The sequence below is a fragment of the Bufo gargarizans genome, chromosome 9, assembly GCF_014858855.1.
Source record: "Bufo gargarizans isolate SCDJY-AF-19 chromosome 9, ASM1485885v1, whole genome shotgun sequence".
NCBI lineage: Eukaryota > Metazoa > Chordata > Amphibia > Anura > Bufonidae > Bufo > Bufo gargarizans.
Genome location: NC_058088.1, coordinates 187,242,230 through 187,256,626, shown reverse-complemented (window position 1 = coordinate 187,256,626; position 14,397 = coordinate 187,242,230). Strand labels below are relative to the sequence as shown.

General features: G+C 43.0%; 1 protein-coding gene and 1 gene segment (V, D, J or C); both read right to left on the bottom strand.

Annotated features, from left to right (window-relative positions):
- Positions 1-4,283: 4,283 nt before the first annotated feature.
- LOC122919874 (endonuclease domain-containing 1 protein-like) lies at positions 4,284-7,277 on the bottom strand. The gene is made up of 2 exons (XM_044269058.1): positions 6,984-7,277; positions 4,284-4,847 (listed from the first exon to the last, which is right to left on the bottom strand). The coding sequence occupies exons 1-2, from the start codon at positions 7,275-7,277 to the stop codon at positions 4,284-4,286; spliced, it is 858 nt and encodes a 285-aa protein (XP_044124993.1).
- A 2,519-nt stretch (positions 7,278-9,796) lies between these two features.
- LOC122945982 lies at positions 9,797-13,787 on the bottom strand. The segment is given in 2 exon segments: positions 9,797-10,598; positions 13,576-13,787. Coding segments are annotated over 2 exon segments (537 nt in total).
- Between the last annotated feature and the right edge of the window lie 610 nt (positions 13,788-14,397).

Sequence of the window (14,397 nt, the reverse complement as noted above, 5' to 3'; positions counted from 1 at the left end):
CTGACTGGATCCCTGTGCTGGCATGCTGAAGATCACCACGCATCCACACACAGGGACCCAGATCCATAGCTGCACTAAAAACACAAGGAAAGATGGGACATCAACAACACAATAAAGGAAATAAACTTATGACCGGAAGGGTGGCCCTTACAAGAAGGATGGTAAACGGATACCAGGAGGACGACTCCAGCAACATGCCTGGAGTACCCCTCCAGACAACTGATCTGGACTGAGACTATATAGCCCAGGTAACCCCACCCCACAGTCAGACACACCCAGTGACACTCACACACACACTGGGAAGGGAGTTAACCCTTCCAGCACCGGGAAGGGAAAACACAACTTAAAGGGGAAGTGTCCAACACTAGAACACACTGTGGCTGTTGCCGCTGGCAACGACATGGGTGGCAACCGTGTCCTGGGAGTCAGCCCAAAGGCCGGGACACTGCCACCACATGTACACATCACCAAACGTTGCCACGGGCAACCACAGTGCAGGAAAGGTGTCAGTGCACACCACACAATACACAGAGTGCACACAGACAGACAACAGTGCATACATACACACACACCTAACCGAAAGGTAGTTAGGTGCAACCGCATGCCATGCAGCAAGCTGCCCAGCACCGCTCAGGCTGCTCTGCTGCTAACTACACAACTAGTTGCCTGCGGCAACCACAAGTGAGACCACACACCAGCGGCCCTCACCTGTGGTTGAACACCCATACTAAACCGCAGGCAACCGCATGCGGTCAAGGAGTCACGGTCATGGGCATGGCCGTGACAGGCCTGCCCTGCCGCCAGCGCTTTGTCTGAGCGGGTATTTAGTGCTGCTGGGGGCATAATAACTGATAAGCGGATCCGCCTGTCAACTGAACATGCTGACAGGTTGACTCTTATCAAAATGAACAAGGCCTGGATTGCCCCCTGACTTCTCTACTCCACCAGAGGAAAGCGGCTGAACATAAAGGCACTCTAAATGTGTTTTTTATAATGTACTGTATTCCCATGCACCCCTTCCACCACAAAAAAGGGTATATGGTTCAATCTTCCTTTTATTGTCCTCCTCTTCCATTATATCAACATGCTTATTAGTCTGCCCTCGCTCCTAATGTTTTAGAGGGTCAGCTCACCTGCAGGCCATCGCATATAATGTTTTACAGGGTCAGCTCACCAGCAGGCCCTTGCCCATAATCTTTTCAATGGTCAGCTCAGCAGAAGGCCCTCGCCCATAATTGTTTTTCGGTGCTCAGATCATCAGCAGGCCCTTGGCTGTAATGTTTTAGAGGGTCAGCAGCAGGCCCTTGCTCCTAATGTTTTTGAGGGTCACCAGCAGGCCATCAATCATAATTTTTCAAGGCTGTGTATGATGCCCTCCTTTATGTGTAATAAAGGGTGTATCGGAGTGCCGGTGCCTTGTAATTTTTGGCAGCCCTTTCCCTTAGTGCATAGGCTTTATGAGTGTAGGAGTCCCACTACCTGAATAATTGTACCACAATGTGAATGAGGCCCTCCTTTATGTGATATACAGGTTGTATCGGAGCGCCTCTTGCACTTTTTATACAAGTAAATATACAGGAAAGAATGTTTCCTAACAATTGTTCCTCTAAAATTTACTAAGGTTTTGTGCGCATTTATTGTCAGTCTGTAAGAGTGCCGCACTACTCAGACAACATCATTCCCAGCAGCGACCTGGGAGCCCAAGATGCATCCAGACATCCTCCCCATGATGTCCCCGAACCATTTCAGTGGTGTTTCCATCAATTTCTGACCTTTTCCTATGAACCAGACGCCCTCCCCTCTTCAGAGCAGGTGGTGCCTGGTTTAATGCTCGGGTTCTCCCATTGACTTCCATTGTAGAGCACCCGAGCACCCCAAGGTGTTCTACCCGAGCACCAGAGCACTTTGCTGCTCGATCAACACTAGTGGCTGTATGTATGTTATATAGTGGTATATATGCTTATACTGACTATATGATGGTATGTATGTTATATGGTTTTATACTGGTTATTTGGTCATATATATGTTTATACTTGTTATATGGTGGTAGTGTGTATGTTGTATGGGTATTATTAATATTATACTGGTTATCTGGTCATTCATATGTTTATACTGGCTATATGGTGGTTGTATGTATGTTACATAGCGGTATATTGATTAGTTGGTCATATATATGCTTATACCGACTATACAGTCATGTGAAAAAATTAGGACACCCTTTGAAAGCATGTGGTTTTTTGTAACATTTTTAATAAAAGGTTATTTCATCTCCGTTTCAACAATACAGAGAGATTAAAGTAATCCGACTAAACAAAGAAAACTGAAGAAAAGTCTTTTCAAGATCTTCTGTAAATGTCATTCTACAAAAATGCCTATTCTAACTGAGGAAAAAGATAGGACACCCTTGCCCCTAATAGCGAGTGTTACCTCCTTTGGCTGAAATAACTGCAGTGAGACGGTTCTTGTAGCCATCTACCAGTCTTCGACATCGGTCTGAGGAAATTTTACCCCACTCCTCAATGCAGAACTTTTTCAGCTGTGAGATGTTTGAGGGGTTTCTTGCACGTACAGCCCTTTTCAAGTCACCCCACAGCATCTCAATGGGATTCAAATCTGGACTTTGACTTGGCCATTCCAGGACTCTCCATTTCTTCTTTTTCAGCCAATCTTTGGTTGATTTACTAGTATGTTTTGGGTCATTGTCATGTTGCATGGTACAGTTCCGCTTCAGCTTTAATTTTCTAACTGATGGTCTCACATGTTCTTCAAGCACCTTCTGATACACAGTAGAATTCATCGTGGATTCTATGATGGTGAGCTGACCAGGTCCTGCTGCAGCAAAGCAGCCCCAAACCATGACACTTCCACCTCCATGCTTCACAGTTGGTATGAGGTTCTTTTCTTGGAATGCTGTGTTTGGTTTACGCCAAACATGTCCTCTGCTGTTGTGTCCAAATAATTCAATTTTGGACTCATCTGTCCAAAGAACATTATTCCAGAAGTCCTGGTCTTTGTCAACTTTATCTCTGGCAAATGTCAGTCTGGCCTTGATGTTTCTCTTGGAAAGCAAAGGTTTCCTCCTTGCACACCTCCCATGCAAGTTAAACTTGTACAGTCTCTTTCTGATTGTAGAGGCATGTACTTCTACATCAACAGTAGCCAGAGCCTGCTGTAGTTCTCGAAATGACACTTTAGGGTTTTTGGAGACCTCTTTTAGCATCTTGCGGTCTGCTCTTGGGGTGAACTTGCTGGGGCGACCAGTCCTGGGCATGTTGGCAGTTGTTTTGAAAGCCCTCCACTTGTAGACTATCTTCCGGACAGTGGAATGGCTGATTTCAAAATCTTTTGAGATCTTTTTAAATCCCTTCCCAGACTCATAGGCTGCTACAATCTTTTTTCTGAAGTCCTCTGACAGCTCTTTTGCTCTCACCATGGTGCTCACTCTCACTTCAACAGTCAGGAGCACACCAAACTAAATGTCTGAGGTTTAAATAGGGCAAGCCTCATTCAACATGCAGAGTAACGATCTACTAATTATGTGCACCTGGTGTGATATACCTGTGTGAGATCTGAGCCAATTTAAGAGGGAATACATGTGAGGGTGTCCTATCTTTTTCCTCAGTTAGAATAGGCATTTTTGTAGAATGACATTTACAGAAGATCTTGAAAAGACTTTTCTTCAGTTTTCTTTGTTTAGTTGGATTACTTTAATCTCTCTGTATTGTTGAAACGGAGATGAAATAACCTTTTATTAAAAATGTTACAAAAAACCACATGCTTTCAAAGGGTGTCCTAATTTTTTCACATGACTGTATGGTGGTGGTGTGTATGTTTAATGGTTTTATACTGGGTATTTGGTCATTTATACGCTTATCCTGGCGATATGGTGGTGGTGGAAGAGTGATATGGTGTTTGACTACCAGTAAGATGGTGAGTTAAGGTCTGTGGAAGTATACTGTCCATGCTGAGCTGCACTGAGTATGGTTAGTCTCACCCATACTACAGTACACTGGGTTGTAAACAGTAAGGCCTAGTTCACACTTCAGTTATTTCCATCAGTTATTATGAGCCAAACCCGGTTGCGGGTCAAACGCACAGGACAGGTGCAGATCTTTCCATTATACCCTATCTCTGAGGAGGCTTCACTACTGGTGAAAATAACGGATCAAATAACTGATCTGTGAACTGGGCCTGACCTGCGTGATCGTCAATCATTCCTTGGCAATAATTCCACAATGACTATACTGAAGTTCACATTATTTATTAACCCTTCAATGCCCCATCTAAGTGCAGTTGTTGGCGAAAAGTGTGACAGTGACTCCCATCAAGGACTTCAGCTGACTTTGAAGGCTCGCAATGCTGAGACCAGCCTGGACCGTGTTGGCATTATTTGGTGCCAAGGTTCCTTCAGCTCTAATTGGCTGGTTGTTGTTGTTCAGGCAGCAGAAAGCGCTCCAGATGTGACTGGGAATATTAATTCTTTGCACCCCGTTTACCGAAATCCAGTTGTTTCCAGGGACGACGCCGGTAATTACATACATCTTTCCACAAGTGGCGGCAATGTTTCTCACTTTCATCTCATTGTTCCTCCAAGCGCCGCTGTTCAAAGAGCCATACATGGGAGCCACGTTGCTGAGGGTGTAGGTGGCCTTCTGTCCTGGTCCATCAGGATGGTCAGCATTAGGGTTGAGGTGTCCCTTGTGGTAGTTGCTTCCGGTGTAGTCAGAGTTAGTGGCTTGAACCTGTTTAATGAGGTCGGTAGGGGCACTTGAGAGGCCAAGGTTTCGGATTGCCGTTTCAGTGGCAGGCTGGAGGTTCATTTCTTTGGGCAGTCTGGTGTCCACCAACTGGAAGAGAAGCAGAATATCCAATAATTTCACAATATGCATTAATCTGTAATTATCAAATGTGTCCTATTGGCTCAGGATAGAAAGTGGTTGACATTGTTCGGCTTCCTTCACAATCCACACATGCTTTTCTCGAAAGTTTCCTCCTAAATAATTCATGTATTGTTGCTACATAGAAATATATTCATAAAAATTTACTAAAAATCTACATTTCGAACATTTACCATGAATGCCCCCCCCCCAAGTGGAAAAGACCTGTAGCATACTTAAAGTGCAGAAAAGAAAATCTAAGTTGAGACACACAGTTACAGTAGACCCGGCCATACTGTTCACCTTCGCAGGTTGTGGCTTTCTTCCCGGCAAGTCCTCTCCTCCTATGCCTGTAGGGCATGTGCACACCACACTTCCGCCTCTCAAAGGGCCTATGCATGTGCACCCTAATCTTCACCAGTCAATGGCTGGTTAACATGGGATACTTGAGGCACCTTCCCTGTGGGAGGGTGCTTTAACAATAGGTGTTCTAGCTTGCTAGTTCCTTTGTAAGGTATTCTGCTCCATTTGTCTAACTTTGTACCAACTTCTGCCTGTTTCCTGATTCTGACCATCCGCTGCCTGACCTGTGCTTGATATTGACCTGACTGTTACAGATCAGCAAGTGTGGACCCACTGTGCCAACTTCTGGTGCTCCCCTGGTATTCACTCTTTAACCACTGAACAGGGATCTGTCCTTCGCTGCATGGAAACCACCAGACCACTTAGTCCCGGGACTGTCCCAGTGTAGTTGGCAGCTGGCCGACTGGGGTCAGGGACTTTGATACAGGCACTAGGATCTCAGGATACAGAAAACACACCAAAACTGAAGAAAAACTGCAGGTCTTGACAGTCACTGAGGCTTATATTCAGGTTACTAGGCTGTACACTGGTAGAGTAGGTGAATGGAGACACAGGCAAGGCAGGCAGGTTGGGTAAAGTACGAACAAAGCAGATGTACAGGGTTAAACTTAAACACAAACAGAACTGAAATTATGGGCAGCTGTCCTAACACTGACCTTCAACCTGTTTCACAGATTTGCATGTTCTCTCCCAGCCCTGACCCTGGCTCGTCACTGACCATAATTTTTGCCCGTCCCGCTGGTGCTATGCATTAGTGTTTCTGACAGCAGCCAACCACACTAAGAATACTTCAAGATGTAATAGCCTGGTGCATTCCCAGCAGCGAAGTTCAGATCCCAATATAGGAATTAACGGGTAAATACTAGGGACCCGCTAGAATAACGCCCTTAGGTTTAATCAAATCCATTGGCTGCCATAACACATATGATTTTAAATATTTTTAAACCTTGTCAAAATAGGAGATACTTTTGATCAATTAGTGATTGTGGGTCACACAATTCATTCCCCTAGATATTTCCCTCCACTTGAAATGGATGAGAACATGGAACAGTAAATTGTAGTCATATGCAGACTTTAGTTTTAATGATCATAGGCATATAGGCATATCATTTGTGCCCATAGCGGTACCCTTATTTTATCATATAAGAATATGGTTCATTGTAGGGGTAATATCCATGCCCACAGCAGTACCCAAAATAGATGGTGTACATTTTTGTGTTTCAGCTGAAACAAATAATGCAGATCCACAAAGTCATCCATCTGCAGGGAAAAGCCTGGATATTGACACTGAATATACAAGTCTCTATATAAAACTCTCATTTATTTATACATTCAATAAATACAAAGAGGAATGCTTATGCGTTTCTCAATTGTGAAATGTTACTGCTGAGGACATAAGTCAAATTTTCAGCATGGGAATTTATACCAATGCTGAAGATATTTTTATGGATTAGATAAAGTAATTTATTACTGATTATCCAAATATAAAAATCATTATCCAAAGTATAAAACATTTAGAAAACCTCCCCATGACTTGTGTCTCTCAGTTTCTAAATTATGCATTTAATTACCAATTGGGGTAACCTTTTCAACTTTTTATAAGAAAAAATGTAGTCTTCAGGGAATATTACATACAAAGTTAGTTGACTTGCTCAAAGTTTACCATTAGATGTGTAAAGTTATTTAGTCCCAGATAACACAATAGTCTTGCCATATACAGGATTGAAGCAAAGCCTATCTCACCTGTGGCTCCAATCGGAACGTCTGGTCAGCTCCTGTAACATCACCAGGCCGGGTGTCCAGGATGTAGGCTGAATACAGAGCATATCTGTTGCCCTTGTGATAAAGTGATGCAAAAAAAGGATTGTTGTAGGTCTCATACATCTGGCAGAGGGGGGTGAGGGAACTGGATAAGCCATTAAACCCTACAGGAGGTGTGCTAGCATAGAACTGGCCACGACAATCGCTGAAATTTGGACTCACTTTGGCCAAGACTGCATGAGTCAAGGCCAAAAATGCCACAATATGGGAGACCATGGTGGTAGGATCCAGGTCTTCTGTGAATTCACCAAACCTGATGCCCAAGCCTTTAGAGTAGGACTTTGTAATGATTTACACAGCCACCTTTTTAAATGTTTGTACTCTGTATTTCATATAGAACATACGAGGACTATAATCAGCTGAGTAAAACTGGACTCTCGAAGGTCATGAATCTGTGGACACCTGGAGAATTCTCATCATTCTGAATAACATTCAAGTTTTAAAAATAAGATTCAAAACAATCCCAATGACACCATGGTTTAAACCAACCAAGGCTAATGCATGTTAAAAACACTACATTTAACTTCTCCTGGGCCTGAAATAGCTAGAGATGACAATAGATTGCATTTAGTTGACTGAGAAATCTTAGAGTTGAATGAGTTTTTGCTTGGGGTTCTGGTAGAACCCATAGCTGTACCCTAAATGAATTTATTCCATGTAATCAGTTCCCTGTTGCAAGCTAATACACACAGTAGTGGATGTGTTAATTGGTGTTAATTTATATCAAAGCCTCAAAAGACTGGCCATATCTAGTATCAATAAGTAGTAATCATAGGTGAAGGCATTATGTCAAAATAGTCCTGTCTTGCACACTGTTGAAGAATAGCTACATTCAACTTCTTACAAGCCTGAATATACTTCATTACTTCTTGGATGAAGCAATAAACTCCTCTGATCCAAAATTTTTTTTATGAAACCTCATTTGTTGTTGTAAGGGGTTATTGTAGTACCCATAGCCATACCATCAATGAATATAATGCGGTAGATATATAAATATAAAATTGGGTCAAATCTTATAACATGATTTTAAAGTTGACATGTGCAAGATAAAAGCAAAATTGGTGAAAGTCTTCAAGGAATCATGGCATACTTCACAAGAAGAAAAAAAAACTACAATGTAACAGCACTGCAAACACAAATAACGTACAATAATGCTATAGTTATAAAAAATATTCTGGTGCTAATGCTATGCTTATTTTGTAAATGTAAGATTCTTGACAAATCATTTGGGCCTGTCTGCCAAACGTCAAGGCGATGTCTATAAGACGGGAACCTAACACTAAATACTACCTGTTATGTGCCATAATGACCACCATAAAATTCAGGGAGTGCAGGTTCCACATGCATGCTGCTTTTTTTTCCCATTTTTGGTGCCATAATGGCCTCCATTAAATCCAGGGAATGCAGGTACCAACATGCATGCTGAATCTACGCTATACCTCTCCTGGTGCCGGATGACTTCCAATGAATGCAATGAGAGCAGGCTACAGCTTTGTACTTACACTAATCAAAATAAGTCTATGGGGCAGACAGGCGGGTCAGGAGTGCACCACCAACAGGAGCCAGCCGTCTGGCACCAGGAGAGGTATAGAGTGGGCTCAGCATCAATGTTGGTACCTGCACTCCCTGAATTTTATGGTGGCCATTATGGCACATAACAGGTAGTATTTAGTGTTAGGTTCCCGTCTTACAGACATCGCCTTGACGTTTGGCAGACGGGCCCAAATAATTTTGTACAAAATGTATTTGCCAAGAATCTTGGAGGCCATTATGGCAGGTTATTTAAAACAACATCCATTTGGCGAATCAATCCCTTTATTTGCTCTGAAATGCATGTCCATATCACTTACATCAGTACAATGCTAGTTACAAATAAGCAGATTGTTCCGTTCAACTTTAAAATACATAGTACATGGTACAAAGTAAATGTAAGTTTAGTGATTAGGTAGAAGTCCACTCAGTCTGTGTTATCTTCAGTGCTACACATTGTCAATCGGGGTACAGTAGTAAAGTAAATTGCATTCATGATTATTGTTCTGCTTACCGGATAACACAATTAACTGATAGTTTACCGATCTATTCAATCTACTAAGCCACTGTTTCTTTTAGGAGTTGTGTTAGAACCCATAGCCGTACCCTAAATTTATATTGTTCCTTCATCGTCCATGTGATTAATCAATCTTCTGTTATACACTATTAAATGCAATGGTAGACTTAGCGGGGTGTAGCTATATGGGGTATGGAGGTATTAGTTACACTTTGGCCTCAAAGAACACAAAGGCTCGTCTGTTACGTAAGAAAAAACTAGTATGGGATATATTATGTGGGATATTACCTGGGGCCATGAGCTTTAAGCTATAGGTCAAAACTTGTGAGATATTTAAAGCAATTAAAGTAATAATCATAGGATTGGAAATAATACATTACATTCATCTGAAATTTGAGATAATTTTTTTGGGGCTCAGATTACTACTATAAGACATGGTGACATAGTTCTTTTCAGGGGTTATTGTTGGACCCATAGCAGGGCCCTGACCCTAGGTTTATATGGCAGGAACATCTTATTAATCAGTATTCACTTATAAGCTATCGGTGTTAGATCTTTAGATTGCTGTTCACTTGTGTCAAACTATGGAGGTATTTGACATAAAACATTTAGGTGAAGACATTATATCATGCACCTAACTAAAGAACACTATATTTAACTTGCCTGAAATTAGTTCTTAGATGGAAACAATCAATTGACTCACATCATTGAGATAAGAAAAAACCCATCTGTAATGGTACTTTACTTAGGCTGGGTTCACATATGTACTTTTAAACTCTGGCAGACAGACAGCCGGATACTACCATGCACTATGGGGTCCAGCGGGGTTCTGTCTGCTTTCCAGTATAAATGATGTGTGTAGTATTTTTGTCTGGCTAAAAGCTGCAAGTACGTCGGATATAGTGAATTCTGGCAGTATGTTGCTCTGTCGGAACCCACTGCTGGAATGAAAAGCACCGATGTGAACCCAGGGGTGTTGGTAGAGCCCATAGCCATACCCTAAATGTATGTTTTCTCTTTAAAGTCCATGTACTTAGTCAGTCCACTCTTACAAGTTATTAAACCCATGTCTTTAGACTGGTGTTAGTCACCTCACATAATAATCAAAGGTTGGAAATAAAGGTCTAATGTGAAGCTTAGGTGAAGCTTCAATCAGTACTAGATGTGTCTCTGTAACAGTGGTGTAGATCCTTGTGGATGAAAGTCCTTGAGGAATCATGACGCACTTCACAAGAAAAAGCTGAGAGATTTCTTCTACTTTGTGATGTGAGCTCTAGGATACTTATTATAGCATAGACGTTGTCTCCTTCTTCTAGAAAGGATCCTGAAATAATGTTCCCTTGGAAAGGTTCACCTTCAAACTTCCACGTGATCTCTATCACCGAAGGGTAAAATCCAGTGGCCAAACACACCGCATGGAGAACACCAGAGGAATCCGCAGAGTCTTGACTGCTCAAGAGAGACACGGTCGGTGCCCTGGACACCTTTACCTGCGGAATATGGGAGATGAGAATAAATTGTCTATGAGTGCAATGTGACATCCATTATACGTGAGATTATATTATTATATCTGACACATGGTAGAGCTTTGTTGTTTTTGAGCGCCCCCTTGTGGCAAATAAGGATCAACTGCAGTTCAATCAGAAACCACAGGGACATCAGGAGATCCTTATATTCAGCTTTAACAAGCACTAACATTGCAAGATGATCACGAAGAACATACAGCTACTGAGACACTGCCTATCTCTGAAGATGTCAAATATGATACTGTCTGCTAAGCTGCTGTATCTAAGTCTGTCATGTGTGATACTGTCTGCTGAGCTGCTGTATCTAAGTCTGTCATGTGTGATACTGTCTGCTGAGCTGCTGTATCTAAGTCTGTCATGTGTGATACAGTCTTCTGAGCTGTTGCTTCTAAGTCTTTCATGTGTGATACGGTCTGCAGAGCTGGTGTTTCCAAGTCTACCATGGGTGACAGTGTCTTCTGAGCTGGTGTATCTAAGTCTATCATACGTGATACCGTCTGTTGGGTGTTGTACAGTCGTGGCCAAAAGTTTTGAGAATTACATAAATATTGGAAATTGGAAAAGTTGCTGCTTAAGTTTTTCTAATAGCAATTTCCGTATACTCCAGAATGTTATGAAGAGGGATCAGATGAATTGCATCGTCCTTCTTTGCCATGAAAATTAACTTAATCCCAAAAAACCTTTCCACTGCATTTCATTGCTGTCACTAAAGGACCTGCTGAGATCATTTCAGTAATCGTCTTGTTAACTCAGGTGAGAATGTTGACGAGCACAAGGCTGGAGATCATTATGTCAGGCTGATTGGGATAAAATGGCAGACTTGACCTGTTGAAAGGAGGGTGATGCTTGAAATCATTGTTCTACCATTGTTAACCATGGTGACCTGCAAAGAAATGCGTGCAGCCATCATTGCGTTGCATAAAAATGGCTTCACAGGCAAGGATATTGTGGCTACTAAGATTGCACCTCAATCAACAATTTATAGGATCATCAAGAACTTCAAGGAAAGAGGTGCAATTCTTGTTAAGAAGGCTTCAGGAGGCGTCCAAGAAAGTCCAGCAAGCGCCAGGATCGTCTCCTAAAGAGGATTCAGCTGCGGGATCGGAGTGCCACCAGGGCAGAGCTTGCTCAGGAATGGCAGCAGGCATCTGCACGCACAGTGAGGCCAAGACTTTTGGAAGATGGCCTGGTGTCAAGAAGGGCAGCAAAGAAGCCACTTCTCTCCAAAAAAAACATCAGGGACAGATTGATCTTCTGCAGAAAATATGGTGAATGGACGGCTGAGGACTGGGGCAAAGTCATATTCTCCGATGAAGCCTCTTTCCGATTGTTTGGGGCATCAGAAAAAAGGCTTGTCCGGAGAAGAAAAGATGAGCGCTACCATCAGTCCTGTGTCATGCCAACAGTAAAGCATCCTGAGACCATTCATGTGTGGGGTTGCTTCTCATCCAAGGGAGTGGGCTCACTCACAATTCTGCCCAAAAACACAGCCATGAATAAAGAATGGCACCAAAACACCCTCCAGCAGCAACTTCTTCCAACAATCCAACAACAGTTTGGTGAAGAACAATGCATTTTCCAGCAGGATGGAGCACCGCGCCATAAGGCAAAAGTGATAACTAAGTGGCTCGGGGACCAAAACATTGACATTTTGGGTCCATGGCCTGTAAACTCCCCAGATCTTAATCCCATTGAGAACTTGTGGTCAATCCTCAAGAGGCGGGTGGACAAACAAAAACCCACTAATTCTGACAAACTCCAAGAAGTGATTATGAAAGAATGGGTTGTCAGTCAGGAATTGGCCCAGAAGTTGATTGAGAGCATGCGCAGTCGGATTGCAGAGGTCCTGAAAACGAAGGGCCAACACTGCAAATACTGACTCTGCATAAATGTCATGTAATTCTCGATAAAAGCCTCTGAAACGTATGAAGTGCGAGTAATTATATTTCACTACATCACAGAAACAACTGAGACAAAGATCTAAAAGCAGTTTAGCAGCAAACTTTGTAAAAACTAATATTTGTGTCATTCTCAAAACTTTTGGCCACGACTGTACACAGATCTAATAGGGCCCCATAGCAAAACTTGGTATTGGCCCCCTGCACCTAGTTTTCCAGTGTATGTGTGTCAATCACTCCCAGACAATGCAGGACACACGCAACGCTCCAGATTTCTGAAGATTTTTTAACTTTTTTTTATCAAATTAGATTTTTTTTTTAATTAATACAATTTATAATAAAAAAGGTTGCCTTTGGTTTTTACTACTTTGTTACACTTTTATGTCGGAAAAACTGCCATGTGTGATACTGTCTGCTGAGCTGCTGTATCTACCTCTTTCCTGTGTGATACTGTTGGCGGAGCTGGTGTATCTAGGCCTACCACGTGTGATACTGTCCGCCGATGCAGCATATCTCAGCCTACCACGTGTGATACTGTCTGCCGATCCAGCATATCTCAGCCTACCACGTGTGATACTGTCTGCCGATCCAGCATATCTCAGCCTACCACGTGTGATACTGTCTGCCGATCCAGCATATCTCAGCCTACCACGTGTGATACTGTCTGCCGATCTAGCATATCTCAGCCTACCACGTGTGATACTGTCTGCCGATCCAGCATATCTCAGCCTACCACGTGTGATACTGTCTGCCGATCCAGCATATCTCAGCCTACCACGTGTGATACTGTCTGCCGATCCAGCATATCTCAGCCTACCACGTGTGATACTGTCTGCCGATCCAGCATATCTCAGCCTATCATGTGTGATACTGTCTGCCGATCCAGCATATCTCAGCCTACCACGTGTGATACTGTCTGCCGATCCAGCATATCTCAGCCTACCACGTGTGATACTGTCTGCCGATCCAGCATATCTCAGCCTACCATGTGTGATGCTGTCTGATGAGGCGGTGTATGTAAGACAGTCCTGTGTGAGACTTACCACCATACACACTGAGCTGCGTTCCGTCCCCCCAGACTGGATAGGAGCCATTCCTTGTAAGCAGACACCAGTATCGGGCACTGTCCTCCACCGTGACATCTGTGACCTGCAAGAAATGGGCATGGCTGCTGTTCCTGATTGGCCGGTAGCGTCCCAGAGCTGCATCCGACCAGTGGATGACGGAGTCATTTCCATGGAAGAGAATAAATATGGGGGCCGCACTCGCCAATTGCTTAAACCATTGAATGTTGAAATCCTGAATATCCCCGCCGTCCATCAGACATCCCAGTATAGCCGTGCCACCTTCAGGCACAGAGACTTGCTTGTACTGGTGAACCTCCACCGGGGTGGTGCCTGCAATACAGTAAGCGACAGTAATAAAATAAAGCTGAAATATCCCAGTTTTCACATACCAAAGACCACAGCTTTACTGTGTAGACTGGGATAGAACCAGCAGAGCCATTTCCTTGCGATGTTAGCCAATCATGCCATGTAGCAGTGGCCTAACATATTATCATGGGATAGAGCAGTAGATAGGCTCCTAATGATTATAGCAATGACAGAGACTCTTATATGGTACTTACTGGCAAACAACAGGGACGTCAGAAGACAGGTGACGGCAGTGGACCTCATGGCCGGCGGGTGGATCTAGCAGTGTTTTGGTTGCTTCTCTTTAAATCAAGTGCGTGGAAACCTGTAAAAACAATACAAAATCTTTAATAACTATATTAAATGATGACAGATATTATCACTCCCGGATCGGGAGACAGTTTTTCTCGAAGGTATGTCCAGCAGGGGGCACACTCCTGTCATACAGACTAT